Source organism: Plutella xylostella, chromosome 22, assembly GCF_932276165.1.
Source record: "Plutella xylostella chromosome 22, ilPluXylo3.1, whole genome shotgun sequence".
Lineage (NCBI taxonomy): Eukaryota > Metazoa > Arthropoda > Insecta > Lepidoptera > Plutellidae > Plutella > Plutella xylostella.
The window spans coordinates 774,361-800,171 of record NC_064002.1 but is presented as its reverse complement, the minus strand read 5'-3'; the positions used below and the strand labels follow the sequence as shown (position 1 = coordinate 800,171).

The 25,811-nt window shown below is 37.3% G+C and overlaps 1 protein-coding gene across 1 annotated transcript in view; it reads right to left on the bottom strand.

Moving 5' to 3' along the window:
- Positions 1–25,811, bottom strand: part of LOC105382151 (glutamate receptor-interacting protein 2) — a 44,283-nt gene that overhangs the window by 6,044 nt on the left and 12,428 nt on the right. The window contains exons 2-6 of the mRNA XM_048629178.1: positions 13,219–13,428; positions 11,517–11,761; positions 10,148–10,440; positions 8,481–8,653; positions 740–844 (exon numbers count right to left, since the gene is read on the bottom strand). Of these exons, the coding sequence (XP_048485135.1) occupies positions 740–844; positions 8,481–8,653; positions 10,148–10,440; positions 11,517–11,761; positions 13,219–13,428 (1,026 nt within the window). The remainder of the gene's footprint in view (positions 1–739; positions 845–8,480; positions 8,654–10,147; positions 10,441–11,516; positions 11,762–13,218; positions 13,429–25,811) is intronic.

Sequence of the window (25,811 nt, the reverse complement as noted above, 5' to 3'; positions counted from 1 at the left end):
TCGACATGTAGGTCGGTTGGCTGTCTGCGTCGGCGCAACAAAAGAACAACGTCAATAAGAGTTTTCAAATAAAATGTACAGTCTGTGACTAACATAAAACAAGTGACGGTTGGTAAAATATTAAAAGGTACTTCTTATCCAAGCATAGATTTAGAAACTACTATTATTCAGGTTTCTTTCGCTCAGGTAGATGGCGCCGGTTGACATGTAGGTCGGTTGGCTGACTGCGCGGGCGCAACAAGAGAATAACGTCAAGAATAGGTTTGGAATAAAAGGTATCCTCTGTAGCTGGGGGGTCATAAAAACAAGTGAAGATTGCTACTTCCTATCCTAAAGAACTGCATATAAGTTTCTTTCCGCAAGTTTTGAGACTTGCTCCGGTAGATGGCGCCAGTTGACATGTAGGTCGGTTGGCTGTCTGCGCGGGCGCAACAAGAATGACAGTGTTAAAAAAATGGCTTTTCTTTCTAACAAAACAAAAGCATAAAGTGACAGTTGGTAAAGTGTCTTCGAGTAAAACGTATCGGTTGTGGTGTTAAAACAAGTGGCGATGAATAAGAAATCTTCACGTAAAATGTAGTATACTTGTTATCACATTACACTATCTTAAAATTTAACAAAAGGTCAGGTCACATACCTATATAACGGATTTATGTTACGTTGGTTCACGACTAAGTTCTTATTACTCCACGGTACAGCACTTTGATAACTAGAAGAAAGAAGCAAATTAATTACTTACCGTAATCCTCCTGTAGGCCGAGCTTAGGCACCGAACTCTGCCGATAATTCCTTTGTCGATTCTTCTTTGCCGTGTTCAGCGTCGATGTGCCCGATATTGAGTTTTCTGCAAAGGTGAAAGCACTTATTAATGTAAAATCGATGGTTAAAATAAAGTGTTTTATCGATTACAGAGTAATTAAAATTATTTATTCACAAATTTATTGTAAACGTCAATACACGAAAAGAATAAAGCACCTATTGGTCATGATTAAAAAGGTTTACTGCAGTATGCGCTACGAGTGCTACGACGTGCGTAGCGGGCTACGACGTAGGCGCTACGGCGTAGTAGCTACGAAAAAGACTTGTTTTGTTCCATACAAAAACTCAATTATATTGGACCATTTTGAGATTAAATTTTAATCTCTACATGTTTACAGGATTCTCAATAGATTGCCAAACCGTATGCCCAGACTTTTTTTTTCTCAAAAAGGATTAAAGCTTTATTTTTTTTGTCTACAAAGACCATAAAATTATAATGAATGAGGGAAACTCATCGCACAATGTTATAAAACCTTTTACGGAGAGAATTTACTAACGTAAAAGCCAACTCCTTTAATTGTCATAACGTTTCACTTTGTCATTTCGAAACAAAGTATTTTTAGTCGCGTCAGTACGGAAATTTCTAGAAAGGATTAATTTGAAGGAATTAAACACACCGCACGTCTCACACATTACAACTTCAAAGACAACTTTCCAAGAAAACTCTTATACATGCATTAGTTATTATTTATTACATGGAATACATTTGTATGAATATTCAAGCAACGTGTATTCCTTGACGGGTTAAGTACATAGAACGTAATAAAAAGAAGGTCTATTATTGACGTCATTGAGGTTTATATATTCAAAACAAAATCTAAACTCGAGCCACCATCAAAATAACCAGTTACTATTGACAACACCATATCAAAAGTACAATTATAATTAAAAGATTAATATGAACTTTAAACGTTGTAATGTATTTCGTGCCATGTTTCAGCACAGAACTTTTCATAAACGAGTTCTTTAACTAGCTCTACAGCCTTTCAACTTCGCTAATACATTAGCATGCGAGCAGACGTGCCGACTACGGCATCGTTCTAACTAATTAAAATTCTAACGGTTTAAATATAGGATCTTTGTTAGGGTTCATTCCCAGTTGTGATGGTTGTATAAACTTTATCTGTGGGATCAATAATTATGAAGCTGACAGTATGATTTTATCACAGATATAGCTTTTTAACAAATATCGTGAAACAGGCCCCAATTTTCAAACTAAACAATGTAAATACTCGTAATTAGCAAACACCATTATCAAACATCTGTGTTGAAAGTAGTTTTTATATTTGTTCCGGCTGGGCAGAGAACATGGGACTTTTAGCCTTTTAGCAATTGCTTCGGCTTAGGGCTTCGCTCAGTGTTATATTATTATTTTTTAATTATTTATACATCAACGTCGCTATACAGAAACGGATGTGGGATCATATTAGAAACCAGAACATTTTATAATAACCTCTATATTACGAGTTATCTCAATTTAAAAGTTGGTATTAAAATGTGGTGTGGATGAGTTTACTCGGCAGCTGAACTTTTAATCAATCGATGCTGAGTTGGATGTGTGGTTAGTGGATGAAGTTGTGATGTGAACTGTGCAGCTTACTGAGTTTTAGTTGAGTAATTACTTTACTGCCTCGTGGTAAAACACCTTTCAAATACATTACGTGTTTAAAATAATATCTGTAAGAAGATTAACGTTTTCAATTATAATATAGGTTGGTGTAAGTACTATCACTTTAATTCATTAGAACAGAAAATTACGAATTGAGTAACCTCATTTTTATTAGGGATACGTTTATAGCATCCTGGATATAAGGCAAACTAAGTCTATAGATCTTTTTAAATCTAAAGTTCGTCTCCACTACCTCCAAGAGCAGAACATTCAGCTTAACTGATCCCTATAGTAATTTTAAGTTTATGTATGTATATGTGTATGTATGTAATGTATGTATGTATGTATCATGTATATAATTATCTACTTATATTGTATAGGTATAGTTATATTAATATTTTGGTTAGGTACTCAATTTAGACCATCTTCTATCGTAAGCACTACCAATCACTTTTTCAACATCACCAAAGGTTAACTGGTAGAAAATGCTGCTAGCATTAAGTTCGCCTTTGTAACAATTTATTTTGTTCAATAAAGAGTTTAATAATAATAATAATAATATCATCTCATGCATTGGTATCTCTCAGGTAATCGATACTCGGTGTCTACTAAATAACAATTGTAATGATGGTTACTTATTTATAAAGGGTAGGATTCGTGAAGAAATACGAACAGCAACATGAAATTAGTTACTACCAGCCCATTTTATTTTGTTATGTTGATCATAAGTAATTTAAAAAATACTAAAGGAAAAATATGTATTTTGTACATCAGAATTCCAATTAAAAGAGATAATCAGATTAAAGGAGAGGGATTATAAAAATCATATTAATTTTATGCTTATCCAAATAAATTTATGAAATGAAATATTTGTAATATTGTATTAATAAGTAGTGTACTGGATGAGATAGGGTATTTCGAAATGGAATTTTGGTTAAAGGCACTTCAATTACACTGATGCAAAAGTCAGAATTTATATAAAAGTCTGTGTTTTAAAAATTCCGCATAAAAACAGCTTAAGTATATTTTATGATTATTCTAGAAACCGGTACTCAGTGCGGCCGTAATGTTTACGAGGTTGATAGGTACATAAAGTACCTACTTACCATAGATAATTTTGTGTAGAGAATTTCAAAACTTAATCATATTTTCTTTTCAAGGCAAACATTTTCAGTTAATTACCTCATAAACCGCGCCTTTCGTAATGGCTTGAGCTTACAGAGGAATCCCGAATATATTAAAAGTAGTAGACGCATTTGATGGTTCCATTACACCAGAAAAAAACTTAAGTGCCGAGAAAAATAAAACGAAAGCCCGCATTCTCGGAAAGCGGGAACAGAAAAATCATTGGCAGAGACAATGCCTCGAACCTTTTTAGTGAAGATAAGATACCAAAATGGTTTTCTATAAATGTGAAATAAAAACGAGATACAGACTGAGTGAATGAAAGCGACTCTGAGATCCAGCGGGGGCGTTTGTACTAAGTAGCTATTTAGGGGGTCGCAGTGAGTTATAGTAATAAAGGGAGGGACATGGAGCCCCCTGGGAGAGGCTGGGCTGGCTAGTAGCACAGATAAGAGGAAAGGATTACCCTTGTATAGTGAAGCGAAAACGTCTAGAGGAAATCAGGATAAATTACTTCGGCGAAGGAATGCTGGATTGGATTGTAAATAAAGAGTGTTTTGTTTTAAAAAAACTTGTTATTTTTGTGTTTGTAAGATACTTTTTTATACGTAAATTCTACATTGGACAGTCAAATTCCGCCATGGTTACTTTTTAATATGTATGTGTATAAATATTTCTGCCTATTACATTAAGGGTGGCTTTTATCAAAGTGATAAATGTATTTAACTTTTTATTTAAACACAATTTGAAATTAAATTTCGTAAAACATCTTTTACCACGACTTAAATATGATTAGTAATCTGTTAAACCTAAATGCGGTCAAATGGCTATTTAACTTTACTATAGTGCCACAATCTTATCTGTTCCGGTGGTCAAAATGTGCAACTAACGAGACGTCATTGTCAAACGTCATTTCATACTCTGTGCGTAATTTGAGTTGTCAATTTCTTTAAAGAGTTATTTAATTTGTTTTGTGATTTTCTGGGTGAAATAATGCCAAAAGCGCTGTAATGTGATGCAAGAAAAGTAGTACTATATATATTGGCTTTTATGCAGGAAGAATAACATATTCAGGCGCCTTTAATTCCGTTTGAAAAATTGGAAGAACGAGTTGCAGCGGCTACAGGTTAGTGTTGCCAAATATGACGAATAATTTTACCCATATACTCCATGTATGTAATTTTATTAAATATTCTCCCGAGAGGCCCGTAATTTTATTAAATATTTGCCCCAGCAGTGGGGACGGGATGGGTCGTGATACTCGTGATGAAAAGTATATACTTAATCTTTATTTTTCTTTGATTACAGGTGTGAGGACCTGCAGCGATTTTAGACAAAATAATGATGATTTATGACAAGTCATTGTTTTCCCAACCTATCAAGAGTTGGCTGAAAGAAATTGCTTTTTGGCAATTAGCCTTTGGGAAGGAGATCCGTGCCCCAGCAGTGGGGACGTGACGGGTCGTGATGATGATAATGATGAATTAGCCTTTGCACACTGCCTGAATTTCTTTTAATTGTATGCTCTTGTTTCTTTTGAAAATGTAAAATAAAGTGTTCAAAAATAATAAATAATAGTTTTTTTTTAAGTCGTATCTCGTTATTCCCACGACCCACATATATTACCTATACCATTATGGAGATGCTGGAGGTGGTAGAGCATCCCCATGCAAACGGAGGATCCTCCGACCAGGCCGGGTGGTGTTGCCTGGCGGGCAGCTGCCCAACGGTTAGCGTTGGGGATTTCTATACATATATTGCAGAGTAGGTGAGAAACTTCGAATGCGCGATGTAGGATTACATAGTAATTTGCGTAGTTCCCATACATCTTCTCTGTATTGCGTTCCGAGCGCCATCTGTTGATCTTCATCTGAACTAGTGGCTAGGAGTCCGCCACACTATTGTAATCTAGATTTGATCTCCTATATCAGAACATAATCAGAACAAAGTGGACAAATTTTCCATACAACAAATGTCGTTTGATATATTATATCCTCTTTCATTTATTATCGACCCTATATTTTGATTTATCTATACTTATGAATGTACCTAATTATAACAATAGGTAATAGCAGAAATGCATTGTCGTTTAAACCAGAAATAGGCAAAATTTCATCGAAAGCAACACTGGATTCGATCACGGTGACGTCGCCACCGGAACAGATAAGATTGTGGCACTATAAACACATTTATCTACTACGCATGTCATGGCGTCAGTCGCGGCGACCAGCTGACCGACCGGCTGTCAAGAGAACTTTTCCATTTCTAGCATTTTTCCTCAGTGATGTCTAGTTGTTGTCTGTGAGAGATTCAGAGGTCATTGTTCAGAGGTTATTTTGAGGTTATCTAATAAATAATGGATTTGTGGGATATTTTGTTTGATGACGATGATGAAGAATTACTTCTCTATATGAATAGACCTCGCTCATTACGCTATATTGCAGAAAGAACTAACTTATTTGAGACAGTACCGGATAAAAAATTTGTTATGAGATTTCGTTTGACAAAACAAACTGTATCGCTATTCTATTCTATTCTCTGTGGGGGTGTAAGTACCTGCACCTGGCTCTCTCGAGTGGAACCCTTGTGCATATCCCCAAGGTCTAAACTGCCTTCCTAAGCTTGGACCATTTCCCACCACCCTGGTCCACTGCGGGTTGGTGGGTTCACATATTATTATCTAGATGTGCTAGATCTAGATATGCAGGTTTCCTCACGATGTTTTCCTTCACCGTAAGAGCGATGATATACATTGTACTTAAGTTAAAAGAACTCATTGGTACCTACATGTCAGCGCCGGGATTCGAACCCGCATCTCTGGCGTGAGAAGCGGGTGCTTACCCGACTGAGCTACCACCGTTCGCTAAACTGTATCGCTTCTACTACAAGAAATTCAACATAATCTTGAATTTATTTCCACCAGGTAAGTAGCTAAGGTATTGAAATAATCTAAATATCTGACTACATAATTATCTTATAAGTACTTTTATTTCTAACTATAATTATTGTTACATAAATAATGCAGTTACTCCAATGAACCAGTTGTTATGCACACTCCGATATTATGCAACTGGCAGTCAGTTAATTACTTGTGGAGATGTGATAGGTGTGGAAGAACCAACAGCTTGCAGAATCATGTATAGAGTTACTCATGCAATAGCATTATTGTATAAAATATACATTAAATCTCCTGATACCATTCAGGAACAACGTTTTTTTGCTCTCTATAATGTGCAAGTATGGATCCAATACATTGCACAATAAATCTTGTTCTTCCCTTGTAAAATTAGGGGCACGAACACGAGAAGAAGCTGCTTGACTATTCATTTTACTTTGAAATCACAACAACAAATAAATACAAACACCACCACGCGGTGAAAGGCGAAATAAGTTTTGTTTTGAAATAAGTAGTGTTATTTTCTGTATGTTTGAAATTGATAGATTGACTCCGTTTTACGCTGAGTCGTTTCGAATGTTCAATAAAAAATATGAAGTCTCTCATTAAAAGATGTGGAACTGAACGTAAATAACAAATCGCAGGATGCTAAACGCATTTAACTAAATAGTACTCGAAAGACCATGGTGAATTATGAAGCTGAACATGTTTAGGATAAAATTGTTTAGTGCATTAAACGAAATTAGCTAAATGAATTTATGTAGTATTTAAATAGAAGTTCGTAACAGCCACCCTAAATATGATTACGAGTAATAGTGCTCTTCTCTTACGATTAAGGAAAATAGCGTCAAAAACATACCGAGACTCTACATAACATGTACGCTAAGTGCAGAACTCATTCCGGCGATACGGTTAGTGATCATCACTAAAGGAAGTTACGATCGGAAGTTTGTACTTAGGTTCCCAGATTTGGGCTCAGATTCTCCTACGTTACTTTTTATCCCGGAATTTCGACAGGAAATCTATAAAAGGCTAAAAATAAACTTATTTTTTTTTGACCACCGAATGGTGCAGTCGATAGTGGCCCAGACTGCTACGCCGAAAGTCCCGGGTTCGATTCCCAGCAGATATTTGTTTAAGTCAGCTGTCCGATACCCATATTACAGGCTCTGCCTAGTTTGATGTCGGATGGTCGTGTGTGTGGTGTCCTCACATAAGTATTAATATATTATTATTTTTTTGACCTCCTCCTGGTAGCACATAACCTCCTCCGCCGTATGCTGCTATAGATAGATAGATAGAATATTCTTTATTTGTACACCAGAATAGATAATACAAAGCTTAAATACGAACACAAATGTACAAAAAAGCTATATGTATTTGTTGTCTCGTGCTACATGTACAAGTTACCTCTGACGGCGCGCGGCGCGTGGCGCACATTCCGTGTAGTTGTTGTCTCGTGCTACATGTAGTTGTTGTCTCGTGCTACATGTAGTTGTTGTCTCGTGCTACATGTACAAGTTACCTCTGACGGCGCGCGGCGCGTGGCGCACATTCCGTGTAGTTGTTGTCTCGTGCTACATGTAGTTGTTGTCTCGTGCTACATGTAGTTGTTGTCTCGTGCTACATGTACAAGTTACCTCTGACGGCGCGCGGCGCGTGGCGCACATGCCGTGTAGTTGTTGTCTCGTGCTACATGTAGTTGTTGTCTCGTGCTACATGTACAAGTTACCTCTGACGGCGCGCGGCGCGTGGCGCACATGCCGTGTAGTTGTTGTCACGTGCTACATGCAGTTGTTGTCTCGTGCTACATGCAGTTGTTGTCTCGTGCTACATGTACAAGTTACCTCTGACGGCGCGCGGCGCGTGGCACACATGCCGTGTAGTTGTTGTCTCGTACTATATGTAGTTGTTGTCTCGTGCTACATGTACAAGTTACCTCTGACGGCGCGCGGCGCGTGGCGCACATGCCGTGTAGTTGTTGTCTCGTGCTACATGCAGTTGTTGTCTCGTGCTACATGTACAAGTTACCTCTGACGGCGCGCGGCGCGTGGCGCACATGCCGCGGGGCCACGTGCAGGCGCGTGTAGCCCGCCTCGCTCGCCTCGAGGTAGCACATCACCTCCTCGGCCGTGTAGTTGTTGCCGTCGATCACGTGGTCGTCGAAGGCCAGGAGTTGGTCGCCCGGGTGGAGGGCGCCGCAGCTGTGAAGGGGAAGGAGTTTTAGGATGGTCTGCTTGGCAGATGTGCGAAGGTTGCGTGACCACTCAGATGGCCTAGAGGTAGTTAAACACGTGGGAATATGGTGATGAGTCTTCCCGCCATACATATAAGTTCGTCTATCGACAAGTTTTAATGGGACTAAAGGTAGAAAATACTGTTAGCATTAAGCCCACCTAATTACATTATTATTACTTTTGCAAATTGCGACATAAAAGTATAAAGCCATAAATATATTTCTAATAAAGGCAGTTGATCTCCCAGTAACCATTTGTCTAACTGTAGGCCTACAGTACCAAGTTCCAAATAAAATAAAACGTATGAAGATAGATCTCCCTCATTTGTAAAACTGCCAAAAAATACGATTGTTTTATTTAAACAGTCCCTAAAAGGTCTTAAGAGGGTAAACATTGAGAGCGCATAGCTCTGCGGAAATAATTGAACAAGTGTAATTGGATTCCGGGCGTCTACTTCTTAATCTGTTCCAATCCATTTCGAGCCGATTCGATCGTAATTTCTCATGATTGTTGTAGTATCAAACATCGGAGGATCTTCGGATCTGTCTGCGGGCGGTTGTTGAGATAACAGTGTAGACATGTACCTACTATTTATTTGTTCACTCTATTTATTTTGAGACATCTGTACCTAATATAAGTTGGAAATTTATCAACCGAAATAACCTTAACCAGGTTGATGTAAAGTTAGTTGCGGAATGCTTAGTTTAGAATTGCAATCAAAATTGATAATTATAAGAAAAGCATTTACTTTTGGATAACAAGATAATGAAGAACATATAAACAAACAATATACTTAGCAAGCGTTAAAGGCATATCGGGACTTCTCCCAAATTGTGTGTCTTACGGCGGTGCTGTTGTTGATTCTTTTCTTATCCGTTTAGATAAATTAAAAGATCTCCTTTTTTGTCGTCACCAACAAAATAGCATGGTTTTTTTATTTTTTTTTCTTTGAGTACTATTTATTTTAATAGTTTAGCTCTAGTTATTAGTTTATCAAAAATGTGAAAGTGTGTCTGGTATTATGATTTTATATAAATTTACCTACAAAAATATTATTACGAGTTCTGAAAATTTAATAAAAACCCAACTATTTTACATATCTATGATACTTAACAGGTAAATGAAATATTAATGACTTCAGACTAGGCAACAGACATTTAGTTTAATTTGTAAATTTAGTCCTTTGAAGGAGAGCTTGAAAATAATATTCTCAGAATTTGGTTACCTAGGAGGCCAGCCACAATACATGCCAGCAGAAAGTTATAATTATAAAGTAAGTAAGTACTAGTAGGTATAGACAATTTTAAAACGTCTTATTATCCGTTATTCGACAAAAGAGTTCTAGCTTTTAGCCCAGCGATTGCGAGGGCTGAATAAAGAGAGGACTAATTAATTCTACAGGTGAACTATTCGAGTAGATAAACCAACAGTATAAACAATTAAAGTAAGTAAAGTACTCACCGATCACTTATGCTCGCCGGCAGTATGCTATCTATATAAATAGCATTACAATTCCCAACCATCTGATAGGTCTCTGACGCGGAACTGTAGACGTCATCAGAGTACCTCTGGTTTACCAAAAACACTCCCAGATCTTCATTACTTGGGCGTTCAATCTCTATGAGCAGTGGCCCGGTGGCCAGTTTTACTGACTCCATGATAGATACGTCATACTCTATGGTGAGGCTCGTCACTTGGGGACAGGTTTGTAGGATCTGGTGCACTTCTGATAGGGTCTTGTTTGTGAGGGATATCTGTGGAAGAAATAGAGTGTTAGGTAAGATAGAATATTATTTATTTGTACATAAACAGATAATAAATTACAAAACTTAGGAATATACTAACACATTGGTACAAAAAGGTAAGGTTAATAATATATGTGAAGATTTTCACCTCCAAGGGTTGAGAGTTATTGGAATAGCACAGAGATTTCTAATTATGCACGTGAATTATGATATTATATTACGCAGAGACATCTGAGAGTAATGATGTTTCATCATTATAGTTAAGTAAGTAGTTAAATTATTCTGGGTAAAGCTTCGCTTGAAGAAAATGTAGAGAAAACTCCACTTTATGATATTTCAACAAAAAGCTTCTTTGAATGAAGTCTCTGAGCCAACAATACCTCCGCTGCTCCACAAATTTGAGTAGAAACAAAAAGTTATTTTTTCTGGTAAATTATTACTGAGTACAAGCAGCTTTCAACTAACAAAAGAGTAACCAAAAAAGCTTTAAAGAGTTGTTATTTACAAGCTTGCCTCAACTTTTAATTAGCTCCGTAGCTTTTATGAAAACATGATGAATTATTGTTCCAGAACAAAACATAATAACATGAGTGCTCTTGTGTAAATAAAGCATCCACAATGGCAATTTAGTCGAATATCACTTAAAATTATAATTGAGTCAATTATAATTAACATAAATAACAACAAAATACATAAAATATCTTTATTCTTGCAAATAATACTATTTATTTTCTGACAAAACAGGTGCACATAATGGTTAAACAACATAAATTTACATGATTCTGCACTTCAACAGTTAATGGGTTTCACGGGAAAAATAAGAGGCTTTTTCACTTTTATAGCAGTAAGCTATTAAATAAACGTACCTACTGATTAAAATATTAATTCATTAATGTAGCGCTAAATTATCCAACGTAATTACAAAAACAGATAAAACGTTTGTTGCGTATCAGTAGAACTAATCATACATAAGTGTGTGTACTACACACTACACATTCTTGTACTAAGCTTCTCTGTATTGTAACTACGACTTTTAAATTCACACAATATTATTTATAATATAATCAATAGCTTATAAAACTTACATGATCAACCTTAAGCAATCGATCACCGGGTTTGATCCGACTGGTATTATACGCCGCGCCGCCCGGCCGCACGTGCGTCACGACCAGAGGCAGAGCATCCAGGGAGCGGCTGTTCAGCACCAGGTCCGCACTGGCACCACTGTTCTCTGGGAGGCCGCCCCGGATGGTTATGCCGAGGGAACCCCCGATCTTCTCGACCGGTACTTCGGCTAGCTTTGTGGTGATGTAGAGAGAGTTTTGGGACGCTGCGGATGGAGGTGTAGGGTTTAGTGAGATGTTTGGTTGACTAGGTTTCGGAGTATGGAATGCAAGACACGTGTGACAAGACATGAAAACAAAAATTACAACATCGCATTTAATCATATCCTGTGGTTTTGGAATGCGACTTTGTCATCCAGTGCTAGAAAACGTCTTTCAAAATATCAATATATGTAATATTGCAGGCAGTTCGCTACATCGTTTTAGTTTTCTTTATTGTGAGTTGAATTTTCATCATAATTTTCACTGGCAATATATTTTTATACGACAAACGGTGGCAACAAAAGCCCACGTTTTAATTTTGCATGTAAAAAATGAAATAAAAAGTCTCTCGGTTCAGCATGACTCTAATAAAATAGTTATTGCTATGTCATCAACATTTCTCTATTAAATGCAAAATGGGCAGCCGGTGAATTCAAATTTAAATTGAATATGTAGGTAGTTGTATTATACGCTAGATGCACAATACAATGTTAATAGCTTGGTGAATATTTACCTAGTAAAAAAATACGTTTCCATTTTACGCTACTACTGTGTATTTCTATGAACGAGCGTCATGCCGCCTGCCTCCAAATGAGTACTATTTATTCAATTAATATTACTGTCTGTGTGTTTGAGTTCTTCTTCTAATCGTACCGACGACAGACACTCTTGCCCTACACCAGAATTTGTCACCAAGTCGAAAGCATTGGCCAGTTAGATCAGCATCAGTCGCAAACTGCCCAGGGTGCCTTGAAAAGATAACCAAAGAAAGATACGTCACTCGAAGATGCTCCTTTCGGGCACCCCTTTGAATTTTAGTGCTTGTGTTCTATCGTACGTGAACACTTTCACAGCAGAAAGGCTAGCACGGGTCACGAATAAGACGTGACAAAAGTTTTGCATCACGCTTATTTGCGCCCCGTGTTAGACCTTCAGGTTTAGATATATAATAATAATAATAATAAATCCATTTATTGCAGGCATCAAGGGCCCATAGAATAAAATACACAAATACATTTTAAATAAATCAAACAAAATTAATATATACTTTTAACATAACTTGTAAACAAAAACTAACTAGCTCTATTATCAGGGGGTTTCATTGTCTGTTTCGCCTCCCTGTATCGGCGGAACACTATTCCCGCAGGCCAAAAGTCTCTATCCAGTAGAACCTTCTGCTGGTCGGCGGGAACCCGAAGACGGAAGGACTTGAAGTCCGTCTGCTTGGCGGACTGCAGCCTCTCGATTGCCAGTACTTGGACTGGCTGTTCGGTGCGGCCGAAACTCCTCTCCTTGATATAGCGCATGATGTTGTCATGCGCCATATTCGCGTGGATGCGGGAGACGTATATGTCGACCGTGGGCGTGGCGGCCTTCAGCGAGCAGGTGGCCGGGGCGGTGCCGCGCTTGTTGCAATATATGCCTACGCCCGCTTCCAATGTAACCAACCTCTCACACTCACCATAATTAGGCATATAGTACTCCAGCTCCAGCTCAGCCCGTTCCTCCACATTATCCAGCAATCGCAGCACGTCCTGGTTGCTGAGGCGCGCGGTGCTGATGCCGTTGACGCTGCAGATGCGGTCTCCGGGAGCGAGGAGGTCCGAGGTGAGGGCGGCAGAGTTGGGGGCGAAGCCTGCGATGGAGGGTACCGCGCCGGGCTCCGAGCGACCTGGGGGAGAAGGAGTGTTAGGTTTGGGTTTTCGTAGAACTGGAGAAAGAGCGGGTTAGGTATGCGTTTTTGTAGACCTGAGGGGAGGAAGGGTGTTAGGTGTGGGTTTTCTTTATATGGTGGCTTTAACTTACGAACTGGGGACGGCTTTAGATAGGTTTTTTAGGTAGTATTCGTGGCTTGTACGTACAAACATACGGGTATTACGTGTTCATGATAGATTGCAGTTGTTTAAAAAAGTATAGACATAATAAAAAAAAGACTTCATAATTAAAAAAGTTAAATAACTTTATACAATTAAAACAAGATTGATAACGAGATTCACGTACCTAGCAAATGATACAAGCGAATATCGAACACAGAATTAAACGTTTTGACATAGGTAGCTAAATAAAAATGTTGTGCCTTCAGAATTGCTACTAAAACTGAAACTAACTCAAAAAAGGAATATATATTTATAAACGCTTTATTGTACACAAACAAACAATATACAAAACAGATTACAAATTTAAAACATATAGGACGTATACAAAGGCGGGCTTATTGCCAAAAAGCAATTTCTTCCAGCCAACCTACGACTGGGTGAAAGAGAAATAGAAAATTAAATCTTTTAACTAATTAAATTTGAAGTAGGTACAATTAACAAAAATAATAAAACCTAACTATTATTAATGCAAACATGAGACAAAACTACAAATATAAATATAAATAATATCATAATAAATTATAAATATAAAATAGAACTGCATACATATATACTTTAAATTATAAATAATATATATTATAAAATATATACATATATTATTTTATCTGCCAACCTAACGATTCAAAATAGTGATTCTTCACATTTTTTTTAAAAGTTGCCAGCGATGGTGACTGTCGCACGCTCTCTGGCAAGGAGTTCCACAGGCACGCTGCCTTCATAGCGAATGAATCGCTATATGAGGCGGAATTATGAACAGGAATGCTCAACAATTTGTTTTCTACCGACCTCAATGCTCTACCCTGAGAATGAGAACACAAAAATGAGAACTTGCACTTCAGGTATTGGGGAGATGAGGGGTTATTTAAAACACTGTACAATATGTTGAGAATATGAGTATTCCGGCGAAGGCGAATTGGAAGCCACTGTAATTGAGCTCGATACTCAGAAATGTGATCATATTTGCGCAATCCGAAAATGAATCGAATGCACAAGTTCTGGAGACGTTCGAGTTTGATGAGTAGCTCTTCAGTGAGGTCAAGATAGCTTACATCGGCGTAATCAAGAATAGGAAGCAGTAAGGACTGTGCCAACGTAACTTTAGTGTTCAGTGGTAGAAAGTACTGCAAGCGCTTAAGAGAATGGAAGGACGCGAACATTTTCTTGCTGACAGCATCTATTTGGGGAATCCAAGAAAGAGTGCAATCCATGATCACGCCAAGATTTTTTACCGTAGCTACGTAGGGTATGTCAGTCTGATCGTACCTGACTCTCATGGCAGCTGAAAAGTCAATTTTACGAAGCATTCGTGAGCTTCCGAGAACAATTGCTTGAGACTTCGATGGATTGAGTAGTAGACCAAAAGACTTGACCCACTTAGAAATTATTTTCAAGTTTTCATTTATACAACTAACGGCTGTGTTCAAACTCTCTGGTGGTACACCGGCATAGAGCTGAAGATCGTCTGCATATAGGTGGTAGTTAGAAGTAAGTTTGCTAGCCAGAATGTTGATGAACAGGGAAAAAAGTAAAGGAGAAAGGACGCCGCCTTGAGGGACGCCAGCCAGAACTGAACACCAAGAAGAACTCTCGGCATCAGTACGTACACTATATAAGTAAGCATCAAGGTGTGAGGACAAAACTGGAGTTTAAATATTATATCTGAACACACAGAAGTTTTACAAAATGTCAGGATTCCGTGGTATCCCCGAGAGATAGACGGACTACGTCCTCCGGCGAAAATGCAGGAATGTACGAAATATGTAATATTTACATTCCGCAGTGTCAGCGTGTTTGACTTTATTTAAACTAAACACGGAAAATACACAGATTTCGGTCTGTAAATTCGATTACAGGAATTCAATGAATAAATTTAATTTTCTAATGCTTAATACTAATGCATAATATTTTGAATTTAAATAGTTTTTTCTTTCAGACTTATTTCCGCAATAGTGGAATGATGATTATATCTTTCATTTGCTTTAAGATAAAATATCACAAGATAATTATACACTGTATACTTGTAACGTAGTGTATCAATATGGCTAACTCTGTAGGGTAATCGCGAAGTCAAAACAAAATAACATTTACAAAGTAATAAGTGTCAAATTTAAACTCATTTTGAATCCGAAAATCTTTGTCAAAACAAGTTCGCGATAGGGGGGGCTGAACTTTCTACATTTGAAGTTTACTGCTGTCAGAGCTGGTATTGCCATTCTCAATTAAGGCCTCGTTACTTTGTTTCGTATTTCATTCCAATAAAAGCACGTTTCCCGTCGCCCGTATCGCTCGTAAGTACAAAGCTTGACATATTTCCACCGGAAGTGGAGTTTTAAAGTTTATTAGAAAGAATTCAGCGATATTTACCGCCAACCCACAATTATCCGGTTTATTGCGAGGCGGACGGCCACGCCATTTTCCTGAAACTGAAATATCGACGAGGAATAACTGCAGGGAATGTTATTTGCCGCTATAAAATCGAAGTGTAGTCAAGATGGAATGGGATTAAGGAGTAGCTATGAAGAGGGCGCCACTGCGCGTCCTTTTTATAATTATCTTCAAGTTCATTACGTCCACTGCTTCATCTGAGGAAAACCGTGACACTGTCTTGTAAAGGCCATTCATATCAAAATGTAAAATATATGAATATTAGAAGCCAACTTTCAATTTATTAAGTTTCCCTGCAATATTAATTGTTAATATCATACCGTTGGGTAAAAATTTTGCATATTTAAATTTTTCGGGAAAAACTTGAGTCTTTATAGTTGCTGGATACAGACTGAGTCAGTGGTACATTGTGTAGAAGTTTTATATTTTAAATCGTTTGTATACATTTTGCGGCCGGTCTGTATTGGAGACATCAAAAACGGTTTCACGTTTTATAGCTCTGTTTTTGTTCTCAAGTTTTTGCGGAAAGACAATCTTCTCTGCTCTAATCAAAAATAATCTAGGTATGTGCCAAAGAAAATACACTCACACCAAATGAACAATTTTTTTTAAACACATTTAATTTATATTTAAATACCTACTTACGTTTTGAGTTGGTAATATTCCGATGCACTGTTAAATTTACTTCATTAGGTATTGCAGACATTCGGTGCCATTATCTATCTTATCCGGAGATTTTTTTATCGCTCGTGAGTATATTTACAGAGGATGTCTAAAAAAATAAACTATAATTTTAGTCTTAAAATAAGGGTTTATAAGAAAAAGTTAGTTAATAATAATTACCTATCATAGATTATAAGTAAAATTTAATTGCAATTTCAGGGAAGTAAACTGTAATCGAAACATTCAAACTTAAGTGTTTAATTAAATGATGAAGACCGAATAAAAGCTGAGATGGTCATTGGGAAAATGATTTATAACCCACACCATGCAGGCTGACGATGATGATGACGCAATTTACGTATTGAGCCTTGCTCTAAACCAACATTGGTCTGTGATCGATGCAAGGGATACACATTCAATCCATCATTTAATCGACAGCACAAACGATTCGGACGAATAGAAGCGAATAGCAGAATCGATGAAACACGTAGGTACCGGTATCTGTATTCATTCGACCGTAGACCGGTTACACACTATTCAAAAACATATTTAGGGTTTATTTGTAAATACAATTTTATTTATATTTGTTACTTATACTGGGTTTAAAAATATTTGTTTATTTAAGGGGATGATTCGTGGAGTCATTGTAAATAACGTTTTTTTTTTTTTATCTAAGACTTAAAAGTTCACAAAAAGAAATGCGTTTCTATAGAAACGTTATAGTTTTTGGCTCATTGTGAATTTTTAGTGGCGCTGGAGAGCAGATTTTTTTTGGCGAATTTATAAAAGTCTTAGAACAAAAGTTTTTCACGGTACGGCTCGTTCCAAAAGTGGTATAGTCTTTCGACTAACTTATACCACTTTTCGAACAACCACCACTCGTACCAATAAGAACACAAACTTATAAGGTGACGTAGTGATATTTTAGTCATCGACCTAGTAACTGTCTATTTGGGGAAAAAAAGAAGTATTGTACGAACGTAGCGTACGTAGTGTGTGTAGTTTACGTGCCACCAACCGAATTGGCTGCTTTAGTCACACTAAGTATAATAATGTTGCTCACACGCAGTTTCGCATTTTATTTATGAGTCATTTGTATTTTCAGGGGCTCAAAGTACTAACTTTTATCGTTGCTCAAAAGTTTTGTTTTACTGTCTAGTACTGCAAATTATACAAAAAATGCATAATAATTATGAATTTATTTATGCTATTTGTCAAGTTAACCCGCTACCCAATCAAATAAGCAATAGTCATTTTATTGTGACTTAAAAAAAACACATAAAAAACTAAGATCTTATACATAACTATATTCCTTGAGTAAGTACACTGTACCCCTTTTAGTCCGTGCATCCAAAGGTTGTCTGGAAGAGATCGCTATAAGACCGCCTTTTGTACCCTAGTTAAGTGTCTATGTAAAATATTTAATTATTTCTTGGTGTACAAATAAAGAGTACTCTATCTATCTATCTATCTATCTATAATTGAAGTCAAATAGCATTTTAGGGTTCTTCACACACCGACAGTCGTAGCGGAGACTGGTGTACCCATAGTTTCATATTTACGAGTAGTTTGGTGTCGTTTATGGACTCAGTTCGCTGTCACTTGTTTATGACGCAGTTACCATTGACTCCATTATTACATTATTATAGTTATAGGCGAGACGGCACATTTATTATAAGAATTCATTAAAAGCTTCAACAAAATATTTACGTTTTAGTTGGCAATATTCTGATGCGCTGTTAAAAGTACTTTAATATTGTAGGCGGCGTCATTAAGCTATATTTTTCCGTTTAGAGTAATTTGGTGCTATTGTCACAGGAACTTTTTCGTTGCTCGTGACTATAGTTGTTTAAGCTTTTATGAGCTTTGCGAAGCGTCCGTAGCCGAGCGGGCTTCAGTGAAGGTAACTGATCACTGAGGTTAAGCAACAACTGGCACGGTCAGCCATTGGATGGGTGACCGATTTCAAGTGGTTCTTTTCTGGACGCAAACGTGCTTTGGACGGCACGTTAAGCCGTGGGTCCCGGTTGCTGTTTCGGCAGCAGTCGTTAAGCCAGAGGAGAGTTTAGTCAGAGGCCTTCGGGCGGCTTGAAATCATCCGACAGTCGGGTTGCCCACTTACCCGACGACTCTCTCAGCACAAGCTTGCCTTCACCAACCCGCACTAGGCCAGCGCGGTGGATTAGGCCTAAAAAACTCTTCCTTCAATGGAAGGAGACCCGTGCCCCAGCAGTGGGGACGTAATGGGTCGTGATGAGCTTTGCGACAGATCAAATATTAAATTCATCAGATGATGACGTAACAACGTAATGCGAAACTATTCTGTGAATGTTGCAGCGCCGATGATTTGATTACATGCCCTGTGGCGATTGAAATTGCTGACGGTACGACTCGTTTGAAGGTACGCAACGTAACTACTCAATTATCACCTCTACTTTATAGTGCGACAAACTTATCTGTTCCGGTGAGAGCGAACTAAATTGATCCATATCTCATTATTTACTAATGAATTTTATATTGATATAGATTAGATGGGTTTATTGAAACCACAAGAGCGAATTACCACTACTGGCAAACTTAAAATCTTATACAATGAAGAAATATTACACATTTTCGTGAGCTGTCACCGGAACAGATAAGTTTGTGGCACTGTACTAGAACATGACAAGACATTGCTATTTCGTCAGGTTTTCAGTTAACGATTACTTTGATTAAATGGTTCTATTGGCACACCTTGTGGTGGAACTTCGTTGGGTGATTTTTTTATTTTGTCTCGAAAAATAGTCTATTTCGTTTTATGTTGTCTGTAAAACACGGAATTTGGATAAAATTATATAGGTATACAAAGTTAAGCAATTTTAATGAAACATTACTGCACTCTTTTTCGTATAGTTGTAACCTATGGCTAAATTAACATCCCGTCGGCTGATTATCATAGAAATTATAATGCGTTTGCATTGATATGAGCTGATTGTCTACATTATAGATAATGTATTTATGTAAATAGCCGATTTTGAATAGAAATCATCTATTAGAAAATTTTGCATAGAGGTAAGTAAGTACCTATTTATTTAGTTATTACAAATTATTATTTGTCATTCATTGTATTCCATGAAGTCAATACGAGATAACATCTAATTAGTGTCCTATTAAATACATTTTGAATCTGAAAATCATTGTCAAAACAAGTTCGCAATAGGTCCACTCCTCTTTACATAATATTCAGCTTCCTCTGGGCAGTCAGCGACAAACCTAACCTGACTAGCCAATCACTTGTGAGTAATTGTCACCGACACGACATAAAAGTTATATTTATTAATTTTATATGCACTTACTTACATCACTTTTATAAACCGTGTCTATCAATGACATTTGTACACCCCAGTTTCCAATAAAACCCTTTATCTGGCAACCATGTTCCACCGATCATTGCTTCCTGGCACTTGTTTACAACGAGCGTCGAACGTTGGCTGCACCGCTGGAGATGCAGTTCAGAAACCGTGTAACGATGCTTTAGACAGTCATTTACCGTGCTAACTGCGTGTAGCGGCGGCATAAAGTGCCCGTGCGGGACGTAACAGACGATTCCATTACCATACGTACAACTTGGAAACCGTAAATTGCAGTATTATTGGGAGCGGCTGATGGTTGATTCGATTTTCGAAATTTCAATTTTAGAACGCGATGTTGTGGGTATTTGCCGACTCGGCGGCGGCGGCGGCGGCGGCGGCGGCGGCGGCGGCGCGCGGTACGAATGTAGGCGGTTGAATCGGATTTCGAGACCGCATTTTATTTATTTTATCAACTATTTACGGAAGACGTGGCGCAATAATATGATTTGTAACCAGTATTTTGAATTAAATATTTGAAAACGCGAATACGTAAATAAATAGGTAAGTGGATCCGTTATTAGATCAGTAAGTTCATTGCTATTTGCTGTTTGAAATAAGTTTGCGAAAATGACTAAAGGTATAAACTTTTAACCCTTTAGGTGAGTCACGCCCACACTATGTTTACTAATTTATCTAACAAAAAATCTAACTTAGTGTTGTGGGATTAAACGATTAAAGAGGGTTACTACACCAGGTGGGGTTTGAAATTGCTATGACTCAAGACAATCACGCGATGCCATTTGAATATATTGAGGTTAGATTTTATTATTGCTTGTGTCATGTCAAAAGCCTACCATGTACTAAGACCCGCAGACAATAAACCACAATTAATTAGAATTAAAAAGTCTATTCAATATAATAGTAAAGCATTAATGGAGTCAAGCCTTTATATATTATTAAATTGAATATTATTTTTAAACTTCATTCTTTTACTTTACTTTTCACAGGTCAAACACTGATAATATTCTACCTCGTAAGTATTGAAGTTGGAATGGTTGTGGCTCTTGAAGAAATTCAGTTGAGTACTTTACCGTGTTAGTATGACTCACCACACCATGCACAGTACCTATCTGAAACTTGTTTTCACAACGATTTGCGGATTCAAAATGTATTGAATTTGACACTAATTACTTCGTAAATGTTGACTTGGCAATAGGGGCCCTGGTAATGTGAAAAGTATAAAATTTGTATCAATGCCATAAAAATATGCAAAAATATGAAATTTAACAGAGTTTTGGACTAACAAACTTTAGGCGTTCTGGAACTATAGTCCCCTTGGGAGGTATAAACAGAATTCGAAGAAATTTTATTTATCACATGACATGATTTAGGAACAATTTTATTTTTAATATCCACTTTCTTATCTGCCATCCACATTTTATTCACACGTTATTTTGGGCTTAACATTATAGGTACGTATATCTTGCTCATGACGTTTATTCATGAAATTCAATGCTAATCAGTATTACCTACTCCTTATTTCTATACTTAGAATCAACATTTACCCCCATAATCGATGACTTGCTGATTGATCAATGCCTACACGCCATGTCTACGCAAACACTCATAAATTATGTACGTACATAGAGTAGGCGCTCATTACACAGACATGACGCGGGACAATCCATATCTCTGCACCGACACGCTTCACTGATCATCCGGCTATTGAGATAACGCACTCATGAGCGACCGATGTACACTCACGGGCAATTAAAACGTTCCAGTGACAATGGAACCAAATTAGTCGTAAATGGAAAAGACTAGCTTTATGAAGCCGTCTGCAATATTCGTACATTTAACAGAAAATCTGAATATTATTACCAACTAAAAACGTAAATAGGTATTTTACTCCCCCCCCATTAAAAATATGCAACTTACGGAAATATTTATTTAGTAAATAACATCAATTAAACAAAATATAAGTATATCGTCAGTGGCATTGTGGCTTGAAATTAAATAGACTTATTTATATACGATATGTTATTTTTCTGAAAACCAATTTATATTTCAAAATCTGTTCAAAACCTGTTATAATCAGTCGTCAATATTCCATTGCGCTACACAGGCCCGATCGCACTCTAGTAAGTTACGGATTTCCTTCTCAGACGCTTAACTTTTATATTAAGCTGAAAACAAAACCATATTCGCATTGTGCAGCCATCTAGTCTTCAGCCGGCTTAAGATAACAACACAATATAGCAGCTGGAGAATAGTTGGCGGCTATATATAGACTCATTCATCTATTTCCGTGGCATTGTTGTTCAGCGGTGAGGCCTTTTCAGCGGCTGAATGAAAACCGTCTTGTAGTGAGACGTGCCCGAATAATACGGGAAGGAAATTATTCCTGTAATGTCCATCTGTGCATGGTTTACGCAAAATTTTAAGAAATCCTAAGCAATGTTTGTTAAAAATGTTATTTGTGAGATAAAAATCGTCGATGGCTAAATTATGTTTTAGACAGTGATAATGTATTTATCTACAGGGTATTAAAATGGACGGACTTAGGGATCATACTGATCAACTCTTGTTCTTCGACCACGACTTTTGAAAATTGACGTAAAAAAGTGATTCTCCACAGAAAATTTATTAGTCACGTGACTTTTTAATATGGCTACCAGTATTTTTAGCAAATTTCTAAAAGTCGTAGGACAAAACAGTTGGTCAGGATGACCCATGTCATCCCATTTCAGTTTACTACGACCATAGAATTACAACTAAACTAAACTACTTGCAACAACATGTAGAGGTGTACATAATGACAACATGTACATAATACACTCTCTTGAAATCTGATAATATTCCTTTTTACTCTTCCACTGCTGCGAACACTCCGCCTAAAATCGGTCTTAATTAACGTATTTTTTCGACGAAAAGACTTGATTTCGAAACATCGCATAAAAGCGACCAATTAGCGTCTGCAGTGGCATGTGTCGACGGATATTTATACCTCTTCCGTGCGCGTCACCATCACTTTGTTATTGTAGAATGTTTGAGTTTCGCGTAAAGACCACCTTTGACCTTATTACATTTCTTGATTTCAATTCAAGTTCTGTTGCTTGCGCTTCTAGTGCCATCTGTTGGTTATTAACGATATATAGTACTTAGTGGCCAGAAGTCCGCCAAATACTTATTACTAAACTAACTCGACTACTTAAATTGCCATATTTTATTCTCTTGCGTGTGTCATCAATTTAAGACTTCATTCCTGAGGATATTATACTGCTTGAAAACTGCAAATCAATAAAGAAAATGTATCCTCTATAAGCACTTAATTTGGTAAAAACTTTCTCTCGACAAAAGGTTCAATAAAACTCCAGTGAACTGAAATACCTCGGTAAGTTTTAGGCCTAGCTAGGTATCTGCGGTTGACGTCCAATGAATTATTAATCAACTCTACAGCACAATCAATTTGAGTGACAGTCTATTCTTAGTTGGCTTAAAATATTAATCGTAAAATATTAAAAGGAATTTTAATCTGGAGAGTAACATTTTGAATTTGAAATCCTTTTGATCGCTTTTGTAATCCCGAAACTCAGAATGTAGTCATAAATTCGAGGGATAAGGAACTCTGTAACTTTTACATTGTTTTAATTCTATTCATGTCAGTGTGCCACTATTTTGAATCCTATAATTTTATTTAACAAGTGACAATTTAAATTTTATAACACATATGTAAGAAAATGCGTAGTGCGTCTTCTGAAAAATATAGGGAGTTAAAACATTGGATAGTTTCAACCCAAGCGCAGCTAGTAGACAGGTAGATAAATCTTATTTAAAGACCCATTCAAAAGCACAGGTTATGCCGGTGTAAAGCCAATAAAACAGAATGCACGAGCCATTCGGAAAATCAACATTTAACATCACCTTAGCGTCGGATTTCCGCCGTGAGACATAAGGCGGCGCGCACACAGTCAAATGAGTGAGAGTCGAGCTCAGCCGCTCTACTCTTGAAACGAAATGTTGCTTACTCGTCATAAGAAAATAGTTATTTTGTACGCAAATATGTCGCAAAAATATGATACTGTTATAATACTGTTTTTGGAACGTACCACCGTGAGTCTACTAACGCGAAAGTTATTGTTAAAAACGGCACTTATTTACCTACCTTCTGTAGGTAAATAAGTGCCGTTTTTGGCGGAAAAGCAATATAATTTTGATAATTTTTTTGTTTTTGGGAAAACGCTTTCATTATTACTTATATGACTACCTACATGAATGACGAGAAGGAAAGCTTGACGCAATACATTGCTTTTCAGGAGTTGGGCGGCGGCGGCGGCGGCGGTGCGGGGAAATATTGAAATATGGAGCGTCGACAGCTGACGTAAGTTAATCTGTGCGGCGCGGCACCGACTGAGGAGACAGCGATTTCATATACGTACCTACCTAATTATCATTTCTGAAACAATATCCTAACTAATATTGTAAATGCGAAAGCGACTGTGTCTGTCTGTCTGTTACTCTTTCACGCCAAAACTACTGAACGGATTTGAATGAAATTTGGTATACAGATGGTCTAGAACCTGGGAAAGGACATATGCTATTTTTTATCCCGGAATTCCCACGGGAAAACTTTGAAAGGCGAAGCGAAGCTCGCGGGAACAGCTAGAAAAGTATAAGCCCGTAAGGGCGCGGCCTCATTATTGTATAGTCAGTTGCGTCGTGCCTGAGTAGTTTTCCATATTTTTTTTACGGTCGTTATGTTACGACGACGCGACGCAATGCAGCGCAACGCACTTATAGGGCTTCACCGTAAGATGCTATTGTTTCAGGCGCTGATAGCTCTCGATGACGAGATTTATACACCTATGATATGATCGCTTGCATTATTAGAATATCTGAAACTATTTGATTTTATAACTTAAAGAGTTTTTCTACTAGAGACACATACTAAATCAAAATCACCGAGTGTTTTTCTCGGATTAAGACTTTCCCATAGTCATGATTTTTTAAAATATTTTTGCCTCATATAAAACACTTTTATCAATGAATTAAAATAGGTTTGGTTAGTGGCTGCTGACTTACGCAAAGCGGGTCAGATTTAGGCATTCTGCTTTGACAGCCCATAAATTCAGATTTCCTTATAGCAACATTGAGGACATAAGACAATATTGGAGCGATTATTACGATAACATCTCTACCTCAGTGGCAGTGTAAACTCTATGGACGACGGGTATCGATACAATCTTAGTACGGAATAATCGAGCGAGCTTTAACCACGTTATTTAGTTACTGGGTGGAAGGGCGGTATCGCTCACATAATATGAAACATGTAGTATGTGACAACGTATACACACGCATGCAACAGGAAAGCGAATAGTTCCTTGTAATTAGAAATAGTACTCGTAAAGGGTTACAAGCGGGAGTTTGGTCATCCTTGTCGTAAACTGTGTCATCAGAAAGGGACCCAAAAAATACATATTCTTTCGGTGGCCGGTACACAGGTACCATGCCACACTGATGACTAAATATTTAGTACAGTAGGAGAGATAGTGCTGTGGCGCTTTTTTGGAGAAGCTTATGACAAGCAGTAAACGAATGCACAATCTTCTTGATACGGTTTTCGTAAGCTACGCTACAGTAGAGAAACAAATTGACAACAAAACAACAAGACAGAGATAAGTATTAGGTCGTAAGTATTAATCGCTGAAAGTTTTTTTTTTAATTAAAAATTATAGAAGTTCTTTTAATCACATCTTGCGTTGCTTTCAAAGGATGGCGAAAGTGGATTTTTAACATTA